This window comes from Anopheles maculipalpis, chromosome 2RL (assembly GCF_943734695.1).
Source record: "Anopheles maculipalpis chromosome 2RL, idAnoMacuDA_375_x, whole genome shotgun sequence".
Classification (NCBI taxonomy): Eukaryota; Metazoa; Arthropoda; class Insecta; order Diptera; family Culicidae; genus Anopheles; species Anopheles maculipalpis.
Window position 1 is genome coordinate 88,521,921 of NC_064871.1, and position 12,250 is coordinate 88,534,170.

General features: G+C 42.8%; 2 protein-coding genes across 2 annotated transcripts in view; one reads left to right on the top strand and one right to left on the bottom strand.

Annotated features, from left to right (window-relative positions):
* The window catches only part of LOC126568390 (CCR4-NOT transcription complex subunit 9-like), an 83,128-nt gene that overhangs the window by 21,337 nt on the left and 49,541 nt on the right, over window positions 1-12,250 (bottom strand). The gene's annotated exons all lie outside the window — the stretch shown is intronic.
* On the top strand, window positions 252-4,333 carry LOC126567874 (uncharacterized). Its single transcript, XM_050224214.1, has 2 exons — window positions 252-1,301; window positions 2,622-4,333. Exons 1-2 carry the CDS (start codon window positions 255-257, stop codon window positions 4,323-4,325), a joined length of 2,751 nt encoding a protein of 916 aa, XP_050080171.1. The 5' UTR covers window positions 252-254; the 3' UTR covers window positions 4,326-4,333.

Here is a 12,250-nt window from a genome sequence, read left to right on the forward strand (position 1 = left end):
TAATTAGCAGAGAGAGACAGATAGAGAGAGAAGCAGTTAGCGTTTAGTTAGGAAGAAAGAAAAAAGAGAGCGAGCCATTGATCCAGGTTTTGCTAGACGACGGACCCCACATCAGCAGTAGCGGAGTCCCATTTTATATCGATTGCGCACAAGTGCACACAGGAGGGAGTTAGAAGAATAAAACTTCCCAAAGCAGCCATCTTTGCAGTCAAGTACTTGTTTGCTAAACGAATCGAACAGAGCTCAGCGAAAAAATGCAGTTCCAAGGCGCAGCACAACCGCATCAGGGTGGATTCCGTGGACCTCGTCCGGAGAAAAACGATTTCTACGTTGGCCAGCCCGGCAGCAAGCCACCGCACTTCATGAATAAGCAGGGCCCACCCTCGATTCCTCCGTTCAATGCGAATGCGTTCGGAGGCCCGAAACCGATGTACCAGCAGAATGCTGTCAATGGCGTTGGCCCCGGTGGGTTTAACAAGTTTAATGGTGCAGGCCGTGCATTCGGTGGCCAACCGGGTACGATGCCGAAGAAGGACTTCGGTGGACCGAAGATGTATGGGCCGGGTGGCAGCAAGCCGTACGGTGAGGACAAGCCATTCGACACGTTCGGAGGACCGAAGAAGTACCAGAACACGAACCCGGGCATGGGTATGGGTATGGGCATGGGCGGTGGATATGGTGGCGGTATGGGAAACCGTACCGGGTACGGAATGCGCTCGGACTATAACGGCTTCAACAAGGACGACCGTGCTAAGATTCAGTCCCTGAAGGCAAAGTACCCGGGACAGAATCTGATGAAACCGATGTGGGAAAATCTGGAACCGTTCCAGAAAGATTTCTACGTACCGCACCCGAACGTGATGGCTCGGTCGGCGGAGGAAGTGCAAACGTTCCGCGAGCAGATGCAGATCACGGTGATGGGCAACAATGTGCCGCATCCGTGCCAGAACTTTGAGGAGGGCAACTTCCCGGAGTACGTGATGACCGAGATCAAGAAGCAGGGCTTCCCACGCCCAACCTCGATCCAGTCGCAGGGTTGGCCGATTGCGCTGAGTGGCCGCGATATGGTCGGCATTGCGCAGACCGGTTCGGGCAAAACGCTCGCCTACATGCTGCCGGGTTTGGTGCACATCTCGCACCAGAAACCGTTGAGCCGCGGCGAGGGACCGATTGTGTTGGTGCTTGCACCGACACGTGAACTGGCCCAACAGATCCAGACCGTCGTCCGGGACTTTGGCAACCATTCGAAGCCCAACATCCGCTATACGTGTGTGTTTGGAGGAGCACTTAAAGGACCACAGGTAAGTTATTTTGTTTTTTTTCTTATTATATTGATTTATATTTTACATAAGGACATCAAGAAAAAAGAAGATAACTTCGGATGGCAATGAGCAAAAAATACAAATAGTTAACTTGCATTCATATTTTTGCTCTGTTCTTTAGACATACAGATGTTTTAATTTTTCCGCTCTTTGGTAAGACTCGTCTCTTTGTACCATTGGTGATTTTCTGCAATAGTTTTTTGTTTTAAAATCCATAGGGCATCTTTCATGCGTAACTGATTGCTTATTATCTGGCCGCTTAATGCTCCTTCTTTGGCTAACCCTGTTGTGCATATTGAGACCGATTTATCGAGTCTGTAATGTTAAATGTTTTGATACTTCAGAGCTGTATTTCCTTTTGACATTGTTTAGGTCTCTGATATAAGTGTTGATCATCACTATGTGAAGTCAGCTGAAAAATAACAAATATTAAAAAAAAATTTAACTTCCAAAAATAATTAACTTTTGTGGAAAAAGGCCTCCACTATTTCGGGCCAATAGTGCTGCAAACTTTGCGGTTCGTCTTTTTTCATTAGTAGTTCAGAGAGAGAGAGAGAGAGAGAGAGAGAGAGAGAGAGAGAGAGAGAGAGAGAGAGAGAGAGAGAGAGAGAGAGAGAGAGAGAGAGAGTGCGAGAGAAGCAAGTTGGTGTTTACTAATAATCAATACAGGTCCCATAAAAGGGTGACCAAGGGTTAGAATGGAATCGGCAGATTGACCGATAACATACGCGAAATGCTAGAAGGCCAAGGAGGCAAATCTTACTACCAGTAAAGAGCTATGTTCTCGTCGTTATGAAACTATTTTTTAAAACCCCAAGAAGGAGGAATTGGTGAAGTAAATTTACATCTTGCATGTAGTATTGAAAACACCTGAACTGATATGCCATTTTTACATAATTTTCGATTATTTTATCTATAGCGCTGTCTTGTCCCCTATGGATGACACTCTTGTCCCCTTAATACCCAAGAAAATACCACATTTTTTACCATTTTTAAAACTTTTATAAAACAATTATTTTTTCTATGACTGATTAATAGGACCGAAAATAAGCGTAAAATGGCAATGACAATGCTTATCGTAGCTAATGCAACTTTCTATAAGTTACAATCGATTTAAATAAGTTACACAGTATGAATTGCTTAAAAAATGTCTATAAATTGCTTTTTAAAAGCCCCAATTTCTGGTACTACAAGAATAATGTTAAAGCTGCCTCTTATATTTTCAACTCTTTCCCTTGGTCTTGGTGATATCAATCTTTTATGTAAGTAACCTAACCTAACCACTTTCCTCACACCTAGGTGCGTGATTTGGAGCGTGGTGTTGAGGTTGTAATTGCTACTCCCGGTCGACTGATCGATTTCCTCGAGCGTGGCATCACCAATCTGCGCCGCTGCACGTACCTCGTGCTGGACGAAGCGGACCGTATGCTTGACATGGGTTTCGAGCCCCAGATTCGCAAGATCGTCGAGCAGATCCGTCCGGACCGTCAGGTACTGATGTGGTCCGCAACCTGGCCAAAGGAGGTACAAACGCTGGCGGAAGATTTCCTGCGCGATTACATTCAGATCAACATTGGTTCGCTGAGCCTGGCGGCAAATCACAACATCCACCAGATAGTCGATGTGTGCGAGGAGAACGAGAAGGAGGGTAAGCTGTTGAAGCTGCTGAAGGAAATAGCCACCTCGGATGCGACGAATAAGATTATTATTTTCGTCGAAACGAAGAAGAAGGTGGACGATTTGCTAAAGAACATTGTGCGCGATGGGTATGGAGCAACGTCGATTCATGGCGATAAGAGTCAAACCGAGCGGGACTATGTGCTGCAAGATTTCCGGCATGGCAAGAGCACCATCCTGGTGGCGACGGATGTGGCGGCCCGGGGTCTGGACGTGGAGGACGTTAAGTATGTGATTAACTTCGACTATCCGAACTCGTCGGAGGATTATATCCATCGTATTGGGCGCACGGGACGCTGCTCACAGTACGGTACGGCGTACACTTTCTTCACACCAAACAACGGACGCCAGGCACGGGAATTGCTGTCCGTGCTGGAGGAGGCCGGTCAGCAGCCAACGGTGCAGCTGATCGAGATGGCGAAGCAGGCACCGGGCGGTAAAGGTGGTCGGCTGCGTTACTCGACCCGAGGCAGTTACGGGGGCAGCAGCAGCATGAACAGCTACCAGCGACGACCACCGTTCAATGGTGGCGGTGGATTCGGTGGACCGCCCAAGTACGGTGGCATGCAGAACGGTCCGATGGGCGGTGGTGGCAACCGTATGGGTGGCGGCATGCCGAACAAGTTCCGTGACGGCGGTATGTACCGGGGCGAGAACAACTGGAACAAGGGTCCGACCGGACCGGCAATGATGGGCGGCGGCCCAGGTGGCTATCAGTCCCACTCGCCCCAATCACCACAGGCTGCTGCAGTGGCAGCCGCTTCCGGTCAGCAGATGTACGAACCGCCACAAGCACAGCTACGTGCCTATCACCCGAAGAACATGTATCCGGGCCAGTTTGATGATTACACGGCACTGTTTGCCGGTGGTGCGACCGCAGCTGCACCGGGCGGTGGTATGCGCTACTACCAGAACAAGGCGCATCAGGGTGGTCCGGGTGGTATGCAGCCCGGATCGCAACCCGGTGCCCGGTACAACCCGAACGGTGGACAGTTCAACATGGACGGTACACCGAAACCGAACAACGGTCGTGGCACGTATCCACCGAAACAGTACAACAATAGCTACGCGGCCGGACCGGCCAATCCAAGCCATCAGTATCCACAACTGGCGGCGGCTGCTGCAGCTGCCGCTGCTGGCCAAACCATTCCGACGGCGGCACCGGCCGGTTTTACCGGGTTCGACCCTACCGGTACACTGCAGTATCAGGCATCGTACCCGATAACGGCCGCGACCGCTACGTACTATCCGTACCCTGCGGCTACCGCTCCACCGCCACCACCGCAGGCCCAGGCGGCCCCTGTCGTTCCACCGGTACAGCAGTAAGGTGCCGGGAACTCACACACACCACATCCCACGAAACACGATCGGAGAGAGAAAGCAAGGTTAGTTTTTAGTATCTTCCTTTATTTATCCAACCAAATCCACCACCATAGCTATATTATAGTACGCTAAAAATCGAAATGCTGCACCCCCGGGAGAAAAGAAACCATTTTTAAACTATCGATTTGACTTAGTGTGCGAGAAAGCGAAGAAAAAAAAAACGGGGGAAATTAATATAATTAAGAAAGTATCTCACATGTATTACAAGGCAGAAAAGAAAAAAAAGCAGAAACAAACCCCCCTTTTTGTGACACAATTGCAGCGCAAAGTTCCGTGTTTGCAACAAACATCCAACCAGGCCTGAGGGGAGGGAACCCTTCAGCGGGCCTGAAAAACCCTATGTAATATTATTTGTTTTTCCACTCACACTGTATTCAATTTCCGGAAGATAGAAAACTTACGTTGCTGAAACTTCTGATCGCAAGAAAACTAACATACATTAATGTATAACACTATATAACCTTTTTTCGTAAATGATTAGAGATATGGGGGAGATACACATACTAGACTCGTGTACGCACGCTGGCCCTCGATAGGATGCGAACAGTGTCTGCAAGGCAAATGTGGGCAGATACAAAAATAGGGAGCGAAACAATGAAACGAGGAAGAAAGCAGCGTTCGCGGAGCGAGTATATACGATATACGATAAACTTTTTGAATTTTTGCGTTTGTTTTTTTTCTTCTCTCTTGTAATAAAAACACCACAACAAACTGTTATCTAAGATGTAAACGAAAACAAACAACCAAGAGGCCAATGTAAAAGGCAAAAAATGACGCCCTTTTTACCCACGGGCACGGTGAGGTTCTGTGTTTGTTTTGGGGCGCGCGGAAAGTGGAAACTCTATTGGTTTCCCCGGGTGCGCGCGTCCGGATCGTAAAGCATCTCACAGTATGTATGTGTGTGTGTGTGTGTCTGTTCGTAATATGTATGTCAGAATAGTAGAAAACAAATTTTGTTAAACGAACGGTAGTCATTCGAACTTCCCACGTGTAGAAAAATGAACCGTGTGGAAATGTTTAATAAACACAATTTTGTGTCCGGGAAACAAACAGAACCACAAAAAGAAAAGTAAGAATCAGAACTAATAATGATACGAGTGTGTGTGTGCGTGTGCTCTCAAATTCTCCTCAAAAAGCTGATTGTTATCAGTAGGGGGGGATAAAAGTGTAGGAGACAGGTGTGCAATCGTTGTTGTAAAACTGCTGGCAATAATACAGGAAAATGCAATGCACAAGTCGCTTTTTCGGTTTTTGAATCTGTTTGCCAGCGTTGTGTGGGTCAGATTTAATTTACTGGGGAGGGGGGATACGCGCGGTATATATCGCTCGATCCCGGCATGATGTGCGCAGTATTCTCTCCCTGCTTTACACGATTGTGTAGTTATACCGCAGAAAACACAATTCCCTTCCTTTTCGGGGAACAACACAGAACTGAATCTCTCTTTTAACTTGTTGTCTTATTTCAAGGTTAAAAGAATACATTAAAAAAAAGGAAATAAACATCAAACAAGTACAGCAACTTTACAAGGATCATACAGCAAGGGGGGAATTCTCTTATAAGAAGAAAAAAAAACACAATTTTTTAAATTAAATATGTGCAACAAGAGAAGGCGAGCGCCCACAAGTTTGTGTTGGATAACACAGCATTAAAAAAGAAGCATTTTTATTGTCCCTTATTAAACGCGCGCTTAGTGTAAAGTATTCTCCAAAGTTAGTTATACAATTGAACTGATTGGGAGGGGAGAATGTGTGTTATACAAACAAAACAATGGATAATTTTCTAACAAAAAAGAGAATCGTCATAATAGTAAAATTGTTGCTTTTATAGTCATGACCACACACTTTTCTCTCCAATTTTTTTTTCTAATAATTTTAAATCACTCCCAACAATAATCAAAAGATACATTCCTTTTTGCACTCCGAAAACGATGTATCAAAGAAAAGTAGTAAAACTGGAAACATACATATATTCCAAACTTCCAAAGTCACCAGTGTGTACCTGTTTAAATGCTTGACCCGCTTGACGAGCATGATGTTGGGTGGTGTGTGGTCGTCGTGGAACAGCAGAAAAAAAATGCAAAAGGAAACTCCAGTTGAGATTAGAAAACAAAATTAGCCAAGACGAGAATACTTACTAATAGGTGCCAGCTTGTGTTGCCACACAATATATAAATGTATCGATAATGATAGACACAATTTAAGTTCGATGTATTGTGCAAGTTTTTTTCTGTGTCGTTGTTCTTCTTAGTTCGAACCCATCTCTCTCTATCATATGTATTAGCACAAGCGCGTTGTTGTGTACATGAAAAAAAACAGCGTCCTGACTCAATGCGTTTGCTTTCGAAATCCTCGCGCATTATATCTCTAGTCAGAACGGCAATGAAACCCATCACCCCGAGGCGTCCGGCGGGGCGGGGTTATGGATGAGAAAAGGCAATTTTTGACAACACACAGCAGAACCCACCCCCAGTGTTTGCGCTATTTTAGACGTGGATAAGCAAAACTGTGGTTATGAATCGTTTTGCTGCCCCCCGAAACGAGTGGAATACTGTGAAATAGGGACGAATCTACCAATGCAAAAAAGCGCGCAAGCATGATGGTGTCCTTCGGCGCAAATTACATTACTCATCATACCACTTACAATACAAGCAAGAACAAAGAAAAACAAAAACATAATGCCTTCTGTAAACTGTGATCGAATCTCCGTGTTCCTTATTCAATTGTTTGTGCCGCTCTCCGGATACGCACACCCAGGAGCCCCAGAGTTGCGGTGCGCACGTATGTGATTAGTGGTGATTTTAGCTCACGAAGAAAGGCCAAAGTAAGACACGTTTTTGTGTGTTTTTTTCTTCTGTTCGTTGTCTGAATTACAAATTAAGAGAGCAAATAATATGGTACGACAGAAACAGATTCTGCTACATTCTAGTGTGCAAAAAATATAAACTACTAGACAGCAAGAATTGTGTTGTGAAAACTAAAATACACACTTCTAAGAAGAATTGTCATTCTTGTCCTTAGTTTACAGGGGAATTCTTCAAAGGACAGGCCATGCAAATAGAATTTTAAACCAAATATATGGACCTTTGCAGACGAGGGGACGAGTCCAGGTAGCTGTCGGGATGGGGCTATGTTCGTGGAAATAGTTACGAACAGCAGCTGGAGTATTGGTGGAATTTAGCTCAACGACTGTATGCCTCAATTTACTAAAAGTAACGAAGCATGAACGATGTTGATTAACTTCTGCTTCGTTCGTTATCTGCTTCGTGACACGGGGAAGGAAGCGCGCATTAAATGCGGTAAATCTTCCTAATGATGCAATGTAGTTGACAATTGATCCAAAGTTTGCTCCAAGTTCTCCGAGCTTTCGAATCTGATCGTAAGGCACATCGAATTGGGCGAACCCAGATCCATAGTGGGTAGCAGGACCTTTGCAGTATTTAGGGGATACAGTTATGTTTCAGAGTTTCACTGTTTTGTTTTTAATTATTCCGTGCCTGTGAGCTAAGAGGCGGCCCCTCCTACGGGAAGCGAAACACGATCACCGTACATTGTGCGCTCTACTTTACACATGGGAGTAACGTCTCCTCCTGAAGAGGCTCATGTGATAGACTTGGGTTTTGTGGGATTGCAAGCAGAGAGAGGTTAGGAGAGAGAGAGAAGAAGTATGGTGCAAATTGTTCCGTTTCGAATAAGGATCACCGTTAGAGACTGAACATCCCCCGGATTCGAATAAGCGCGCGCTCACTTTTCTAATTAATACAACAAATTGTAGGATAAAATCTCCTACAAACGAATAATCCCACCAACCCATACTAAATGCAGATAGCGCATTTTTTTCATTTCGAATCGATTAATGTGCGCAAGACTCTGCCAAGCAACAGAAGCAACGGAAATTGGAGGAGAAAAGAAAAGCGCGAATCATTACTCTAAAAAGCCGAGGCTAAGAGGCTCTTTGCCCCTGAACCAGCAGATCTCTCTTATAATTAAATAATTTGTTTTTTACCTTGGCAACAATGGGGACAGGATGTGTATAGGGAAATGCATCTTTTAAAGAAAAAAAAACATTGTAACGCTCGCCTCTCTTTTAGAGGGATGAAAAAAAGGGAAAATGCAACAAGTACACAAAGGTATATAAGGATTCTATAATTTTAGTATGAGTTGCACAAGTTGCGCTTTTTGATTAGCAAAAAAAGAGAACATACATACATACAAGAGAATTTGAAATATGATCCCCGGTCTGCTGTACTATTGGTGTTGTAAATTGGGCAAATAATCCGTCGTCGATCGATCGTTCCACTGTTTCTAGAGATGACGAAGGAGCGATCCCTCAATCAGTCTTTGTGAACATTAATTTTAAAGCGAGCCCCTTGCTTCCGGATGGGTTCTTTTTGCGAGATATGCAACAATTACAGCGCAACTAATAAGAATGCTAACTTGACAGAAAACAAAACACACAACAAGAAGCAACACTCGATTGAGAGAGCGACACCGCAGGGAAAAGCGGAATGGTTGGTGATTTTTTTTTCTTTGCAACTTGAAAATTGGAAAATCATAAGACAAAGTTTGAACTTGAAGAAATATGAAACACAATTGTCCAAACAATCCACTGAAAACGGAAGAAATATACATAACACTACGGACGAAATGGAAGTAGAATGAAGCAAGTCGTTTGATAAATTTGTCGTTCTTCGTTTGCTAATTACATATATCCCTTTATTACACATATTATAATATTAAATATATATATATAAAACACACACACAAATATAATTTTCTTAACATTCTAGTAATTAAGTCAATGTGTGTTTTTTTTGGGTGTGCGCTATGAAAAAAAAACAAAAAACGCCAATATGTTTATCAGAAGAAAAAGGATTAGGCTGAACCTATTGTTTCTCATCACAACATTAACCTAACAGTTAGAATAACAACAGGAAAACAATTGTTTGAACCCGTCTACACACCTACCATTTACTCGAGGCCGCCAAATGCATCTCATTTGGTTCGAATATATGTACCGAGGATGAACGTGAAAACATGCGTGCTTGATAATTCGAATAAGTGTGTGTATGTTAGCGCAAGGAAAAACCCATTTTCCGACAACAATTTTCATCGATGTTTCAACTAAAGCTGGCTGTTTGCTTCGAGCTATAATGTTTCGGTGTATTGGACAGCATGCATAATAACACAATTAAAAGTCGTTACAATTATTGGAAAAAACAAAACAAAGCACACATATATGATAAGCATATAATCAATACGCGTTGCGGCGCCAATTTGCTAATGGAGAAGATAACACGAAAAATGCCCACGAGCAAACATATTAATGTCTTAGATGGAACTGGTAGCGTTTAAACAAAAAAAAAAAACGGCTAAGGATTCATATCTTTACTACAATAATCAGATGCGTTGCAAAAAATTGATGTGAAACAATTTTTTACTTTCTTATGAACTTTTAAAAGCATCGACGATCGAGAGAGAGAGTGAGAGACAGAGTTTGAAGAGCGAAAATGATCGCGTCGAAATAAGAACACCCAAGAGAGGACCAGGGGGGGGGGGGTTTAGTAAATCGGACCGATAAATGTGTTTCGTCCAACGGAGGGTGAATCGAAATTCATACCCTCCTTTACACGATCCGCAAAATAAGAAACATCAGCTGATATAAGAGGGTTGGCAGCTAAACTAGCAATGCATGTTTGGTGTATCACGTGTTGAGACACAAGTTTCAATTTCTTTTCATAGTACAACAAAACACAGCGCGCAACAAACAAGTAAGGAAGGTTCTTTGCTGTCACACGCGTTCGTCATCCATTTTTCTTCTAAATTTCCACATTTATTGTCACGTGCGTAAGGTTAAGGGGTTTTGATGTGTTTTTTAATGATTAGATTTAAGTTTATTTTCCTTTTAATGTAAACAAAAACCATACCAATTCAGTCCCTCGGTTCAGGAAAATAATGATAATTATTATGCAACCACATTAAGTGAGCATTCTTTTGTTGAAGATCAGATTAAATTAAGCACCTTTCGCTTATAACGATATAATAACAAAACGCACGTGTATTTGAGTTGCTCTGCAGTGTAGGGTATTCATCTAAAAGAGCTAGAAAGATTAGCCTTTTAACTCCGCAACCCGATAGGAAATTCATCGCGCTCAAATTTGCCATTTTGTTTCGCTAAGTCTAATAAAAGCAGGTTTCATTTAGGAAGAACATATAAACAAAAACCCCACGACGAAGCTATACAACTAGTGAAGAAAACGTATTGAATAGCAAGAGAACGCGTGTGTGCTGTTGGTTTATTTTTCCCCCGCCAAAAAGTAACCGAAAACGCTGGAAAAAACGTTACAAAAGATTAAAACAATGAACAGACGAGGGGTGCTGGGCTGTGTTTCAAAGACGATTCAAACACTGAAAGATGATCCACAAAAAATGGAGTATCGAGGGGCAGGATCGAGCTGAGGGAAACTACAAGTTAGAAGAAAAAAAACACACACTACATTTATGATCAACTTGTGTGCAGAAATTAATGCGCACACGGCAGGAGAGAGGGCCCCAAGCGTGTTGGACATTTATTACATCAAAAGAGTGTGTTGTGGTCGTTGCTCTGCTGAATAGAAGCGAAAGGCAAAGACGAAGAATTAACACACAAGAAATTACCAAACTAGCAGCAGCAGCCGAAACGGTAGTGAGAAATAAGATGTATTTTGCATGCATATAACGAACAAGCGTAAGATATCGCCAATAATACATTTAGAGCGCACAGAATGGTGTGCCGAAAGAGCAAAAAAAGGAAGAGGGGGCACAAACGAACCCCCCGAATTTTTTGCTTTTTTCCCATGTCTCTGAATTTAAGAAGCTTACCATACAGCGAACAAGGTTTTCACAAAAAGCAAAGAGAAGAACAAAGAAAATACTGAAAAGTAATTTCAACGAGAGAAAATTATAAATTTTTAACTAGAAAAAAAGATGAAATTAACCAAAAAAGTCTTTACAAAAATGCGCAACATGAACCATAAAACAAACGGAACAAAAACGGAATACCAGAAACCTCCCAAACTTTGTTTGTGTTGTAGCAAGGATAATAATGTGTGTAATGTGCAGGAATAATATGTTTATGTGAAATTTTCAAATGCATATTTAAAAACAACACACACACGCACACGAACCTGAAAGGGGGAAGCGTAAGTGAAACGAAAATAGAACGGAACATATGCAAACACAAATCAAATTTGATTTACTGCTGCTGCGTGCCCCAGAATCGAGGGGTATGCCCATACCAATGCAGTAGTACCAAACCTGAACTAAAAACATAAAATGTGTCTCTCATTAGACACATAATTGCATCCTTTGCTGATCTCAATTGATTTAGAAGAAGAAAGATCAATAAGGTAATAATACAACTGCTTTCCCGATCTCACTATTCCCGTGGGAAATTGTGATAATTGTTGTGCATATGCCGCAACGGAGGGAATAATATCGAAATTAGCCATGTATTCCAAAACACAATAGCAAATTGGACTGTGGAAGTCTACACCTAGAGGAGCCAAGTACCTTTTCATAATAAATTAATGATGATGATCATGATGGTGGAATGGTGTAGTTGATCATTCACCATGGTCATGCTTGTGTGCACGATTATATGAAACATTTAAAATTGTATAATGTTTCGCACGATGGCGATTATGTAAATGGCCAATTTTCGAACAAAACTAAAGGCTCTTGACTGTTGACGGTCGTGTATGGCACAGGGACAAAAAGGGTCATACAACATCAACATCAATACAAGCGCTACACACACAAGTGTGTCTGTTTGCATGTGTCCACGTGTTCCGAGAGGTGTTCCGTGTTGTTGTTTTTTTTTTGTTTGTGTT